Source organism: Vidua chalybeata, chromosome 7, assembly GCF_026979565.1.
Source record: "Vidua chalybeata isolate OUT-0048 chromosome 7, bVidCha1 merged haplotype, whole genome shotgun sequence".
NCBI classification, from domain to species: Eukaryota; Metazoa; Chordata; class Aves; order Passeriformes; family Viduidae; genus Vidua; species Vidua chalybeata.
Window position 1 is genome coordinate 19,860,554 of NC_071536.1, and position 12,049 is coordinate 19,872,602.

The window sequence follows — 12,049 nt, forward strand, 5'->3', positions numbered from 1 at the left end:
AGATGCTAACATATCTGTGTATCTTGCTGGGTGTCTTGTTTGCTTAATCTTTGGCCCAGAATCTGGTGGGCACTTCTGATCCAGCTCTGAGTACTACTGCATAAACATAGCAGCAGAATTTCTTTTCCCTTCACAAATCTCTTTACTCACAGTGCTCTGCAGTGCCAGATGCTGCAGTCAGCAAGGAGGCTTGGGCAAAGACCATTCTCAACAGCAAATTGATGAATGAGCTTTCTTGTGAAAATTGATTTGAAACTAACTGAATGAGGAGGAAATTAAAACTGAGGAAACTAAGTAAAGTGGTAGGATGGAGCTGGAAATGATCTTGCCCATACAGTTGAGTGGATGATGTTAATGGCAGTCTGTCCCAGACTGGCTGGTGACATGTGGTCTGGCTGGTCCCTGAAAGAGCTGCAGAGTTCTTAGTTCGTCCTCTACCTGCTGGGCAGCTCTTCCCCCCCAGTTTCTCTCCCAGCTCCCCTTGGCTTGGGCCTGGAAATTCTTTCTTCTTTTGCCACTTGTGAGTGCCACAAGCTGTGGTATTGGTTGTTACTGTACTTTCAGCACTCTTGGGGCAGTCAGGAGCTGCATGCATCTTGCTGGAGATGTGGAGCTCAACAGATGGCTGGCAAAAATTTTCTCTGCAGGGCAAGCCTGCCTGAAATGCCTGCATAGCCCTGTCTGGCCTGATTCTAATGATGGGCTCTACAGTGTGGTTGGAATGACCACGGAAGAGCGCTCCACCAGCATGCAAAGCCTGTTGCAGGCAAACACTGCTCAATCAGTGTCAGGTCAGGGATCCTGCTATTGTGGGTAGCAATTCTTTGTCATGCAAGGGTAGGAGAGAAAAGCATAAAAGGAGTAAAGGAGTTTCTCTCTACTGTTGTTTTTTTGTGGTTTTTTTTTTTTTTTTTCTCAGTAAACTGCTTTTGAACTGCAAAAGGTAATTTCAGAAAGCTGAACAGAACCTGCTTAGCATCTCAGAGGATATTAAAATGGGGAATTTTCCCAATAAGTTCCCTTCTTCACAGAGTATCCTCCAACTCTCTCAGATCACAGCATGTGGGGGACCTTACTGGAAAAGAAATCACATAAGGAAAATCTGAGCTCTATTCCTAGTTTTCTGTTAGCTTGGCATGAGACAGGCTTTTCTCTGCAGAAAGCAGACCTTGATTGATTTCCTATTGATTCCTTAGGTGTATTTTGTAATGAAATCTCTGACTCTTAGAAAGGAAAAATTGCCATTCTTGAACCATAACACTGGGGAAGGAAATTTCATTCTCCAGAGAAAAGCAAGAAGCTAGAATTATTCCTGCTGGACAGGTGAAGGTGTTGAAGCACACACTGTGCTGACTCTAGCAAGTTAACCAATCCAGGTTCTGTGGATGCAATCCCCCAGGACATTCTGACCTTGTGGACGTTATGGGTCTTCCCCCATGAGATGTCCCTTCTAGTCCTTAAAAACATATGTCTAAATATGTTTTCACCTGCCTCATACAGCCTTGTGAACAGGTCAGATTTTGCTAGTCATAACACAGCACACCATGGTTTGCTTCTTTCCAGAAATCACTGGCTTTTTTTGCTGGCATTTGAGAAGATGAGGTGTCTGGTCCCAGGAGAGTAAATGTCAGCACAATCTCATCCTCCATACAGTTAGAAATAATACATTAGGCAAATTATATTTTTTCCTGCATTTATAATTTAAATAATGTATTTACAGCTAGTGTGCCCTGTCTCAAATCCTGTTTATATTTTCTTACAAATGTTAACATTTGCAATGATAGTGTCTCACAGCAGCTGATGATATACTTGTGGTCTGACAGGGACTGAATTCAATCAGCCGAACTTTAATTCCTAAAGATAAAGATCAGAATAGATGGTGTCATTTCACAGTTTCTTTGTTTCCCTAATCAATCCTTTTAACTGAGTAATCTTGGTGGAGAAAAGATAAAAAGCTTTAGCTTCTAAAAAGCCTCTGTGTGAAACAAAAAAGTCCAAGGATCAAAAGACAAACAGCCCCTGCTCCAATAGGCTTTGCAAGTGTCTGTTTGACAGGTACTGAATGGTTGGTTCATCACTGGGGCTAGCAGAAGAAAGGGACTTGATTTCCGTTTGATTTCTAAATAAAAAAGCAAACAATAATGACAGAAAAAACACATTGAACACATTGACTACATCAGCAGATAAAAGTTTTTCTGTTTGGGAGTTCACTCAAAACTACATGCCAACATGAATAATTAATCTTTAACTGAGATTTGAATAAATCTTTCTAGACCAAACATGTGTGGATAGTCATATTGTGGTGCAGATGCATTTAAGATTAGCTTTTCATATGACAGTATTTCCAAAAAGTCAGAATTATGAGGAGATATAATGCTACTTTGCAAGGCTTTCTCAGTGAGATATGTATTGCTTCTTTTGACAAAAAAGTCTGGAAATTGCCTCGCCTTTTTGAAAGTACTTCTTTCCATATTGCATTTTAATATCAGGGAGAAGCTTACTTCAAATAACTTCTTTCCCTTTTGTAATCTTTGCTGGGTTACATAATGCTGTTTTGAACAGTCTGGGTTGAACACAACAAACCTTTACTCCAAAAGCTTTCATATCTTTCCTGAAGGCAGCCCTATGATTTAATTGCTGTAGACATTATTAATATTTATACTGTTGGATTTTTTGCTGTACTAACACTTCTATTTCTGTCATTATATGGCACTCAGCCCACAAATACTGCAAGGTTAATTCATGATTCATGTGAACTTTCAGCTTGTTATCCATAAATGAAAGAGGGGTAAGCTATCTTACCTGCTTCCCAGAGTGAGAATGTGCATGTACAGTAGCTGACAGTGTAATTTAGATCCTAGTTCTCAATGCAATAGGTCATTAGTTATCTGACTTGTCTGAAAGGCTGGCTGGCTGCCTAAATGCAAGTATGTAGCACCAATTTACATATCTTAGGAAATCCCTTCTTTAGGGAAAACCTCTGGCTGGTGGTAGGGTTTCTCCTGGCCTATCTGGTATCTATCAGTCCTGTGTAAGTGTTCTGGTATCTAAAATGGCACTATTTGTTTTGAGACACAGATGACTGCAGACAGACTGGACCTTGGCATTTTGCAATGTAAAGATCTACCTGCATTTTTTAATAGAGGCCACAAACAAACAAACAAACAAACCCCCACAAAAACAACAACAACAAAAAAAAAAACAACAAAAAACCAAAGGACTCATCAAGAGTATGCCAATGTGAACTCTGCTAAAGTACCTTGAAAACCAAAGGCATTGCCTTTGGCCATGTTGCTCCTGAGGAGGCTGTCAGTGGGGGTTGAAATAAAGCAGAGTTCTGCTCATCATATATTTTTTCTTCCAGCCTTTCCACTACTGTGAAGGAAACTGTTCCCGCACTGCAAGTAACTGTTTGTTTTACTCTGGTTCTGTGCCATGGTGGACTAGATTATTATCACTGTGATGTTATCTCCAGTAGTGTTATTCTCAAATCTGTGCTGCGTACAGTGGTATAGCTGGAGACTTCTTTTTGTAAAATAGTGGGAGGAGACACTGGGTTTGCACTTAGTTGTGCTGTCATTGTAAACACAGTAATGATGCTAACCAAGGAAAATTGGATTTCTGCTTATCTACATTTAATTGTGACACACTTTTGGGCATGAAGCTTTATCATTGGAAGTGTGAGAGCACAGAAGACTTGAAGAGATCTGACAGTCACTGTGATTAAGACATAGTCTTTCTATCTTGTCCTATCAGTCAGGGCTCTCTGTAGTGAGAACTGATTTCAGAGAGGAACTAAACCCTGTTTGTCATTTCCCTCTAAGCTATGTGGTGATATTGTCTGAGGTCATAGCACTGTCTTCATCAGTGTCCCTTACTGAAAAATCCATGGAGGGCTTGTATCCAATGAGAATTCACTACTACTTAGGAGCTTCCAGGCTGTAAAATCTTCATTTCAAAGGAAAAAATGGAAAAAGTTAGAAGCCATGTGGAGACGGGCAATCTTAGAAAACCAAGCTTTTGAGCAAGTTTTTAATCTGAATTTAGCTTAATCTTGGAACCAGTTATCATGTTATTCAGCTGATGTTGCTATGTACGGTGCAGACAAGAGCGTACACAATTATTGTCTGCCAAATAAAGTTGCTGATAAAATTATGCTATAATAATTCTTCCTGTGCATTCAACTGTGAGTTGTTTTCCAGAGAACTGTCTGGTCTCCTCATGTATAATTGTTTTCCAAGTGCACTGACTTTGGAGATTGCATTAGTCAAATTTAAACACTCCATTAGATGTCAATGAACTGAAAACATTGCGACCGCATGGTTACTGACCCAGGTGCAAATAGCCAATGCCCAATTGAAAGATTCAGTTCTGACAAATGGGTTAAAATAATGAAAATATGCTGGAAAATGCTCGAGTGCTTCACTGACTAATTGAACAGAGTCCTTGCAATTTGTTTATGACCCTATGATTTTTCACAGCCACAGGTGAGCAACAAATTTGTCCTGTTAACTGATGACACTTCCTGAACTGAAAGGTATTTGTATTTTTTTCCTTTGGACAATTTAACCTAAATGCTGCATTTCCTGTGCACAGTTAGTGTTGGTGGGTTTTTGTTTTGTTTTGGTGGGGGTTTTTTTGGTTTTTTGGTTTTTTTTTAATTTTTAATTTTTTTATGGGACTGTTTGAAGAGTAAGACATTTAAGTTCTATTTTGAAGCAAAATATATCTTTCTGTATAAATGCTATCACCAATATGTGAGGAACGTAACTTCAGAGAAACATGAAGGATAGTGCTTTCAGGTCCAATTTTGTTTGTTTTTTTTTTCCTCCACCCCTCCACTCCCATTTATGTTAAATAAAGATCTGATCTGAATAAAGAGGTGATTTGAAATGGATTTCAAAGGGCTTTAGATCAGGTCCTAATGTTACTCTATTTACAGGATGTGTTCCTTTGTTAGCATTTTCCAATATTACTTATTTGAATCTGGATTTTGAGTTCCTCAAAGATTTTTGTTTCTCAAAAATCCAGCAACTGCACTGTAACTGGCTAAAATAAGATGCTATTTCATTTGAGTGCAGTTTGAGTTATTCTCTGCTACTAGGTTGTATTCTGCACACACATCATGGGTAGATCTATTGCTTTCTATTTTCTCTGATTTCTATTATCTTGATTTTAAATTGCAACACTATTTTTCAAAATACTAAGTGATCCCCATTAAACATTCAGACCCTGAGGAAGGTTATTTTAATAATCAAGTACAGCACGTTAATCTGCTATACAGATTACTAATCTGTTTAAGTAAACTAACGAATGATACCTATGGAACAGGACAGTAGTCGATGTGTTGAGCTTTAGAAAAAATAGGAAAAATGTTTCAGAAATGTGGGATGGTCAAGTCTGTCAATCATTGGGTTTTTCCACTTTTCCTGTTACTTAAAACTTTATCAGCATTCAGGCTTATAAAAAAGTTACAATTACAGTTATCAATTACAAAATTGATAAATCTTTGTTAAAATGAAATAAGGACAACTTAACTATGCTATCTAAATGCTTAATATATTTAAAATGAGAGGTTGTGAGTGTTTTATACAGATGTATAATCATGTAAGTGTTGATACTTATGACTGGAAGAAGGTGCACTAACTGTGCCTTGGGATATATTACATTAAGCAAAGATGTAGATGAGATAACATTGGTTGTGAAAGGGCATATTTTGGGGATGACTTCTGCAGCATTTCTCCCTAGGTGCATCTTGGATGCCAGGCTTTCCTGGCAGATTTTTCCTCACAAAAGCACTTCTTTAACAAAAAGGTATTAACTTTGTCTTCTTATTTCTTTTCATGTATGATATCTTCTCAGCACATTAGTGTGACTACAGGAATAAAACTGCTCAGAGGAGCAGCTCTGGTAGCCAAGAGCTGTGGGAATGCAGCTGGTGGTGATGATGCAGATGTCAATGTGGCCCTGGGGCTTCCAGTGTTCTCCCTTCTTGAGCCCCAGTTGTCCCCTGTCATGGTTCTCCCAGCTGTTGCCAGTTGGGACAGCCCAAGGCAGGGGCAGGTCCTGCTGCTGCCTTGTAATTGAGGCAGGATCTGTCCTGGTATGGTCTCAGCCTCCAAGCTACCCTCCCAGATGCCACCCTCACAGAGGCAGTAGTTCACTTCAGCAGAGCCATCTCTGGGGACAGGGCTGTTTGCCAGGATCTGCCAAGCCCCACAGGGCAGCCTCCGCTCGAGGCAGGAGGCACCGAAGCCTCAGAGGCTTGAGATGGGTGGGTTGGGCACTCTCCAAAGTGTTTTTCTGCTCTGTGGTTTCACTGAATCTGTGACATCTGTCCTGATTACAACTTGTGCTGTAATCAGTGGTGTTGTCCTGCGATCATGAGGGCAAAGGGGGAGTTTAACATGATGTTGTTTTATGTTCACGAACAAATGTAAGCTTCTCCCCATCCCCACACCCCATCTCTTTTCAGAACTTTTGATTGAAGTAAATAATCATCATGTCTGACCCAGTAGTTCTGCGCAGCATCAAGAGATTGGGAGAGGATAATTATGCTTTTGACTCGGATGGCAAATGTAAGACGTTTATTCTTCAGTCACCTCCTTATGTTATAAAGCATGTAAAATAGGTGGTGGGTGGCCTAAGCGAAGGAAGTAGTCTACAGAATATAAGCAAATAGTCTGTGGAATAAATAGTGTTTTATGTTACCTGCTGTCTTAAGTATGCTGCCCCCAAAACTTTTCTGTAAAAAATATAATAATCCCTACTCATGGACAATCCTTATGGGTAAACTAACAAGTTCAAGGTTTTTGTACACAGGTTTTTACACTCAGTACTTTGTTGTATGAGTAAAAGGGTTCTAGTGAAGAAAAAAAATTAAAAGTGCTGTCTTACACAGTTTATTCCAGCAAAGACTCATATTTGTAGTCATACATATATTTGGCAGAATTCTTATGAGCTAATTCTAAGATCTTAGCTAATGCTAAGATCTGCATTCCTTCTTCTTATCAGAGCTTGACCTTTTTTCCATTTTTCCTTTGCAATATGCATTTTTCCATTTTGTCAGTCCAAATGCAGAAAGAGTCAAGGAGAAACATGGAGAGAAACTGCTAAATATTTTGAGTTCACAGAATCACAGAATCACAGAATCACAGAATCACAGAATCACAGAATCACAGAATAATGAGGTTGGAAGAGACCTCTAAGATCATCAAGTCCAACCTATGCCTTAACACCTCAACTAGACTATAGCACCAAGTGCCATGTCCAGTCTTTTTTTTAAACACATCCAGAGATGGTGATTCTACCACCTCCCTGGGAAGACAATTCCAGTACTTTATTATTCTTTCAATGAAAATTTTTTTCCTAATATCTAACCTATACCTTCCCTGATGTAGCTTGAGACTGTGTCCTCTTGTTCTCTTTGTAAGACCTGAGAAAAGCAAGAAAAAAAAAAAAAAAAAAAAAAAAAAAAAAAAAAAAAAAAAAAAATAGAGGATGTTAAATATTTATACAGATCGTAAAGTACAAAGGAAAGCAAAACAGTAGTCCATAATGGAAGCTAAATAGCAATACAGATTAATGGGATTTGGCCAACTTCTGGGACAGAAAACTGTTCATCTCTTCCCAACACTTCCTTTGAACTCCCAGGCTGCTTAGATTTATCTTGCTGGTTTGAGGAGTTGTTTTTTTTTTCTGCCTGTTTGTTTTACACACTTGTTGCTTTTACTTGTTATGAGATTTTGGCAAAAGGCTATCTACTGGCAAAAGACTATTCTTCTTTTGACAAGTGGGTTGCTCTTTTGGGCTATCAAGTCAGGTTGCCTCTGGATTCTTGGTTTCCTTGGACATACACCCTGTTTTCTGCTTAATGTAAGGAGAAGGTTGTGAAACTGCTAGAACACCATTTCCAAAGCAGATAAAGCTTCAAGACCCCACTGGGATTCTGCTGATTGATTTCATCTCCAGTGAGGTTTGCTTCAATAACCACCTTTTGTACAAATTAGTTAGGATTAGCTCTCTCTGCATCAACCCTTGAACACCACACATGTAAGTGTAGTTAAGAGACAGATTTATTTGGGAACTTTTTGAGTACAATTTTTCATCACTTGACTCTCACATAACTTCTTCCTTGAGTGTTCTCACTTTAACAGTATACACTCAGATTCTTGCCAGTGTTTTTCAGCTTTTCGTTGAGTCTCTGCTGCTTTTTTTTTTTTGTTTTGTTTTGTTTTGTTTTTCCAAATTGTAAAATTTCTTTCTTAAATGCCTTAATTCCTCTTTCAATTTTTTTTTGGGCATTCAAAGATAACTATGGCTTTTTGCCTTTTGGGTTAATGAATTCTTTTATCTTCCCTACATTCTTTTCTTTTCTATGAACATCATGGTCTATCCTCTTTTTCTTCTTTTTCAGTACTCAGTGTGAACTATTATTCATCTATTTTTTTCTTTCAAATTAACATAATTCCAAATTCTTCTCTTATAAATTCTTTTTCTAAAAACTGCTGGCCCACAGGAGCTGGCCTGCAATTTCTTCCACTATTGAATAGCATTGGTATGCTCTTGTTTCTCTCTTCAAATTCATAGATCGGGGATTTTCACATTTGGACAGTGCTTGTTTTGCTCTCTCAATTCATGACTCAGAGAGCTTTTACACTTGGCTCTGGTTTCTCCCATTTTCCTTCCACTAGCTATTTCCTTTATTTCTTGCAAAACACTTTGTATTACCAGCCCATAGAAGGAGCTTTCTCTAAACCTTGACTTTTCTGATAAACCTTAGAGAATCCTCCAGAAATGGTTTCAAACCACTACTGTTGTTACCTGCTGCCAGACTTCAAATAGCCAGATATATTCTTTCTTCACAAAAGAAAGGTTTTCTAGCACCAAATGATCCTTTGTAATAACAGTTTTACAAATTAGAACTTTCCTGGAAAATGTCTGGGATTCTTGGGATACATGTGCCCTTAATGAAATAATATTTTTTTACCATCCCAAAGTAACAGAGAGCAAAATACAACCACTAGAGTAATTGTTAACTAAAGCCAAATAAAGTTATCTTATTAACCCTAAAAAGGAGATGCATCAGCTGTTCCCTCAGTCCCAAAGTCAGACTGTCTCCATCTAACATTGTAACGCAGGTAATGGAAAAGTCTTCTTCCCCTGGGTAGAAAAATGATAGAGGTAAAATATGTGGTTGCAGCGACTTCTTTGTACCCTCTGTGAATTGTGATGCAAACTTCTTCTGTGACTGATGTGTGAAACAGGCCTGTGCATGCTCAGTAATGAGTTTCTAGATGTGAAGGAAGGCAGTGCTTGAAATGCAAACTATGGTTCTGAACTTAATGTTGAATTGGCAAATGCATTGTAATTGAGCAAAGTACATATGCTCAGTGCCCTTAGGTTATCCAAATTGTGATGTAAAAATAAAAATAAAAAATAAATGTAAAAATGTAAATAAATAGATGTTAAAAAATGTAAAAAAACCCACTAACTCTTTATGATGACCCTTCTCTGGGGCCCCTGATAATACAAGCAGTGCTTTATGATGTCTTTTACAACATCTTTTGAAAGGGGGCTAAATCCTGACCTTTTCTAAGGACTAAGGAATTGTCCTACAGCTTGATTATATCTTGTTGTATGATTCCATTTCTCTAAGCTATGGTTCCTTAGACAATATCTCTAGAGCAGACATCAGTGTGGAAAGTTAATCCTACCCTCCAAAACCACAACTGCTCATCTTCCACAGGATTTGCAGTCTCTAAGTTATGAAGACAAGAGTGAAGAGTTACCACTCCTCTTTTGAGGGAGCATGCGTGGAGTGAGTATTAGCTTAGTATCCTTAAGGAGGCAGTGTCCAAGATGACTTGTTGAATATTAGCAAAGAGTTGGCAATGAAAATGACTTTTGGCAAATGTCCTGAATAATGTTCTTAGTTTAAACCACATCCTGGCTATATGTATTAGTGGGAATAAGATGTTTATAACTCAGGAAAGATCAGGTCCCATGGAGTTCTAGAGTTTATGTTTCACATGTCTATAGAAGGTTATGTACTTTAACAGTAATCATTAACTAGACTGTGCATTTTTTTCCCTCACAGGTAACAGCTTCAAGAAATCAGAGTAAGTCATGTAGATGATTAGAACAATCAATATTTCTATGAATATTCAAAGAAGTTAATTTTTTTGGATCAAATTGATGGAATATTTATTTTTTTAAAAAAAGCTGTTCTCTAGTGGTTGACCCCCCCTTATTTGATACAACTGAAACAGGTAGACCAAAGCAGTCCTAGAAATTTTAAAAACATAAATGCCAGCAATATGATCTTCCTTCTGAAAATGTTTTTGATATTCAAATTTATCTTTCTTCATTGTTTTTAGTTTGAGAAATCACTTTTTCAGGAATTTTAATCAGACTTGATTAATTTCTCTTAAAACTTAATTGTGAGATTTTAAAACAAAAGAAGTTATCTCAGATACTAAGATTTAAGTGTAGAATTCTGGATAGTTAAAATTTGGGATGATTTAGAGAATTTGGCCTTCAGCTATTATTAGAGGTCTGATTGGAAGTAAGAGCCTCCTTCCTAGACCTTTGGACAACGCTGTAGCAGGCTGGACAATAACAGTACTATAATTTGAGCCAACTCTTTCTGACACAGTGTACCCAGTCTGGGAGCTACCTCTAGAATAGGAAAACCAGAGAATCTCTTCATTTTTCCTATTGTTAGGTTGCCCATCTAAGAGAGCACCAGCCCACTATTAGAAGTCTACCACATCTTTCCACCTTGAAACCCAAGTTCTGTTGGACTTTCACATGTAACATACCTGTACATACCTGAAGGAAAGTTTTCTTTAGACTTTCTAGGATCTGGTTTCTGAAAACAGTTTATGACAAATATAGCTTGAATAGTTTGCTTCATTAAAAAACAAACCAAAACAACCCACTACAAACAGAATATCCCTACTCATTCATTACTGAATGTACACAGCTGATGATGATTCCTTGCTATGGGAACAGGAACTTTCTCTGTCTTAAAGGAAGGATTAACCAACAATTTGGCCAGTAGGTTTTTCTTTAGCTGGCCTCAAAAAACCCACAATCCACATTATAGGAACAGTGTGTTGAGGAGCTGCTTATGGAACAAAGTATAAACCTTTAGAGAATTTTAAACTAACCTTCATTCTAATCTCTGTCTAAAATTTCAAAGAACCATTAAATCACTGGTTCCAAAGAAATCTGAAAGAAACAGCTTGTCTCTTAAAATTCTGGGCAGAATGTCTCAAGTAAAATGTAATTTCAGAGAAGCAACCAAGAGAGTAAAAGTAATAATGAAAAATCATATCCTTTGTGCCAGAAATTTCTACGCATATGAAGAACCTTTTATAGAGAAGAAAACTGAAATGTGAGTTAAGTTCAATTCTTTATACTTTGCATGTAAAACAAAATAAGTACTAAAATACAAGTTTATGATTTTATGTTTTCTGTTGTTGAAGGTCATCAAAGAAGAAAGAAAACCGTGTTCGTGTTGGCTTCTTTCAGCTGGTAATGAAAGCAATGTCTATAAATATTTGATGTGTATTGTGTTGCAGAATAAGTGACAATAACCAATAAGGTTGTTTTGGGGTATAGCTGTGACTAAGCTGAACTTTTAAGGATTAAATCTTTTGGTCTGAATTCCTACCAATAAAATTCAGTCGTAATTCACTAGAACCCCTTGTCATCTTGTCAGTTTGGTGTAAAAAATGTCTATTAAACACATTATATTTAACCTACAGGTACACATATGGAAATGAGGTTAAGTTGCATAGCAGGGATCTAGGTGACCTTGGTTCTTATTTCTGCCAAAAATTTGCTGTGTCATATTTGGCAGATAATTTAGCTCCCTCATAATTGTTCCATGGGTTTTAGAAAATTTGGTTGCAATGGCAACTTGTGGATGCACAATACTCAGTGGTATGAGTTATATCTAGCCTTTGATGTAATTCCATTGGGTTAATCCAAATTTTAAAATAAATGTAGTCAAGAGGTATCCAACCCAGCAGCATGCAGC

General features: G+C 37.7%; 1 protein-coding gene across 1 annotated transcript in view; it reads left to right on the forward strand.

Moving 5' to 3' along the window:
- Positions 1 to 4,407: 4,407 nt before the first annotated feature.
- The window catches only part of ABCB11 (ATP binding cassette subfamily B member 11), a 42,439-nt gene continuing 34,797 nt past the window's right edge, over positions 4,408 to 12,049 (forward strand). Inside the window, exons 1-5 of the mRNA XM_053947170.1 lie at positions 4,408 to 4,487; positions 6,476 to 6,578; positions 10,100 to 10,121; positions 11,354 to 11,401; positions 11,493 to 11,541. Of these exons, the coding sequence (XP_053803145.1) occupies positions 6,503 to 6,578; positions 10,100 to 10,121; positions 11,354 to 11,401; positions 11,493 to 11,541 (195 nt within the window). The 5' untranslated portion in view covers positions 4,408 to 4,487; positions 6,476 to 6,502. The remainder of the gene's footprint in view (positions 4,488 to 6,475; positions 6,579 to 10,099; positions 10,122 to 11,353; positions 11,402 to 11,492; positions 11,542 to 12,049) is intronic.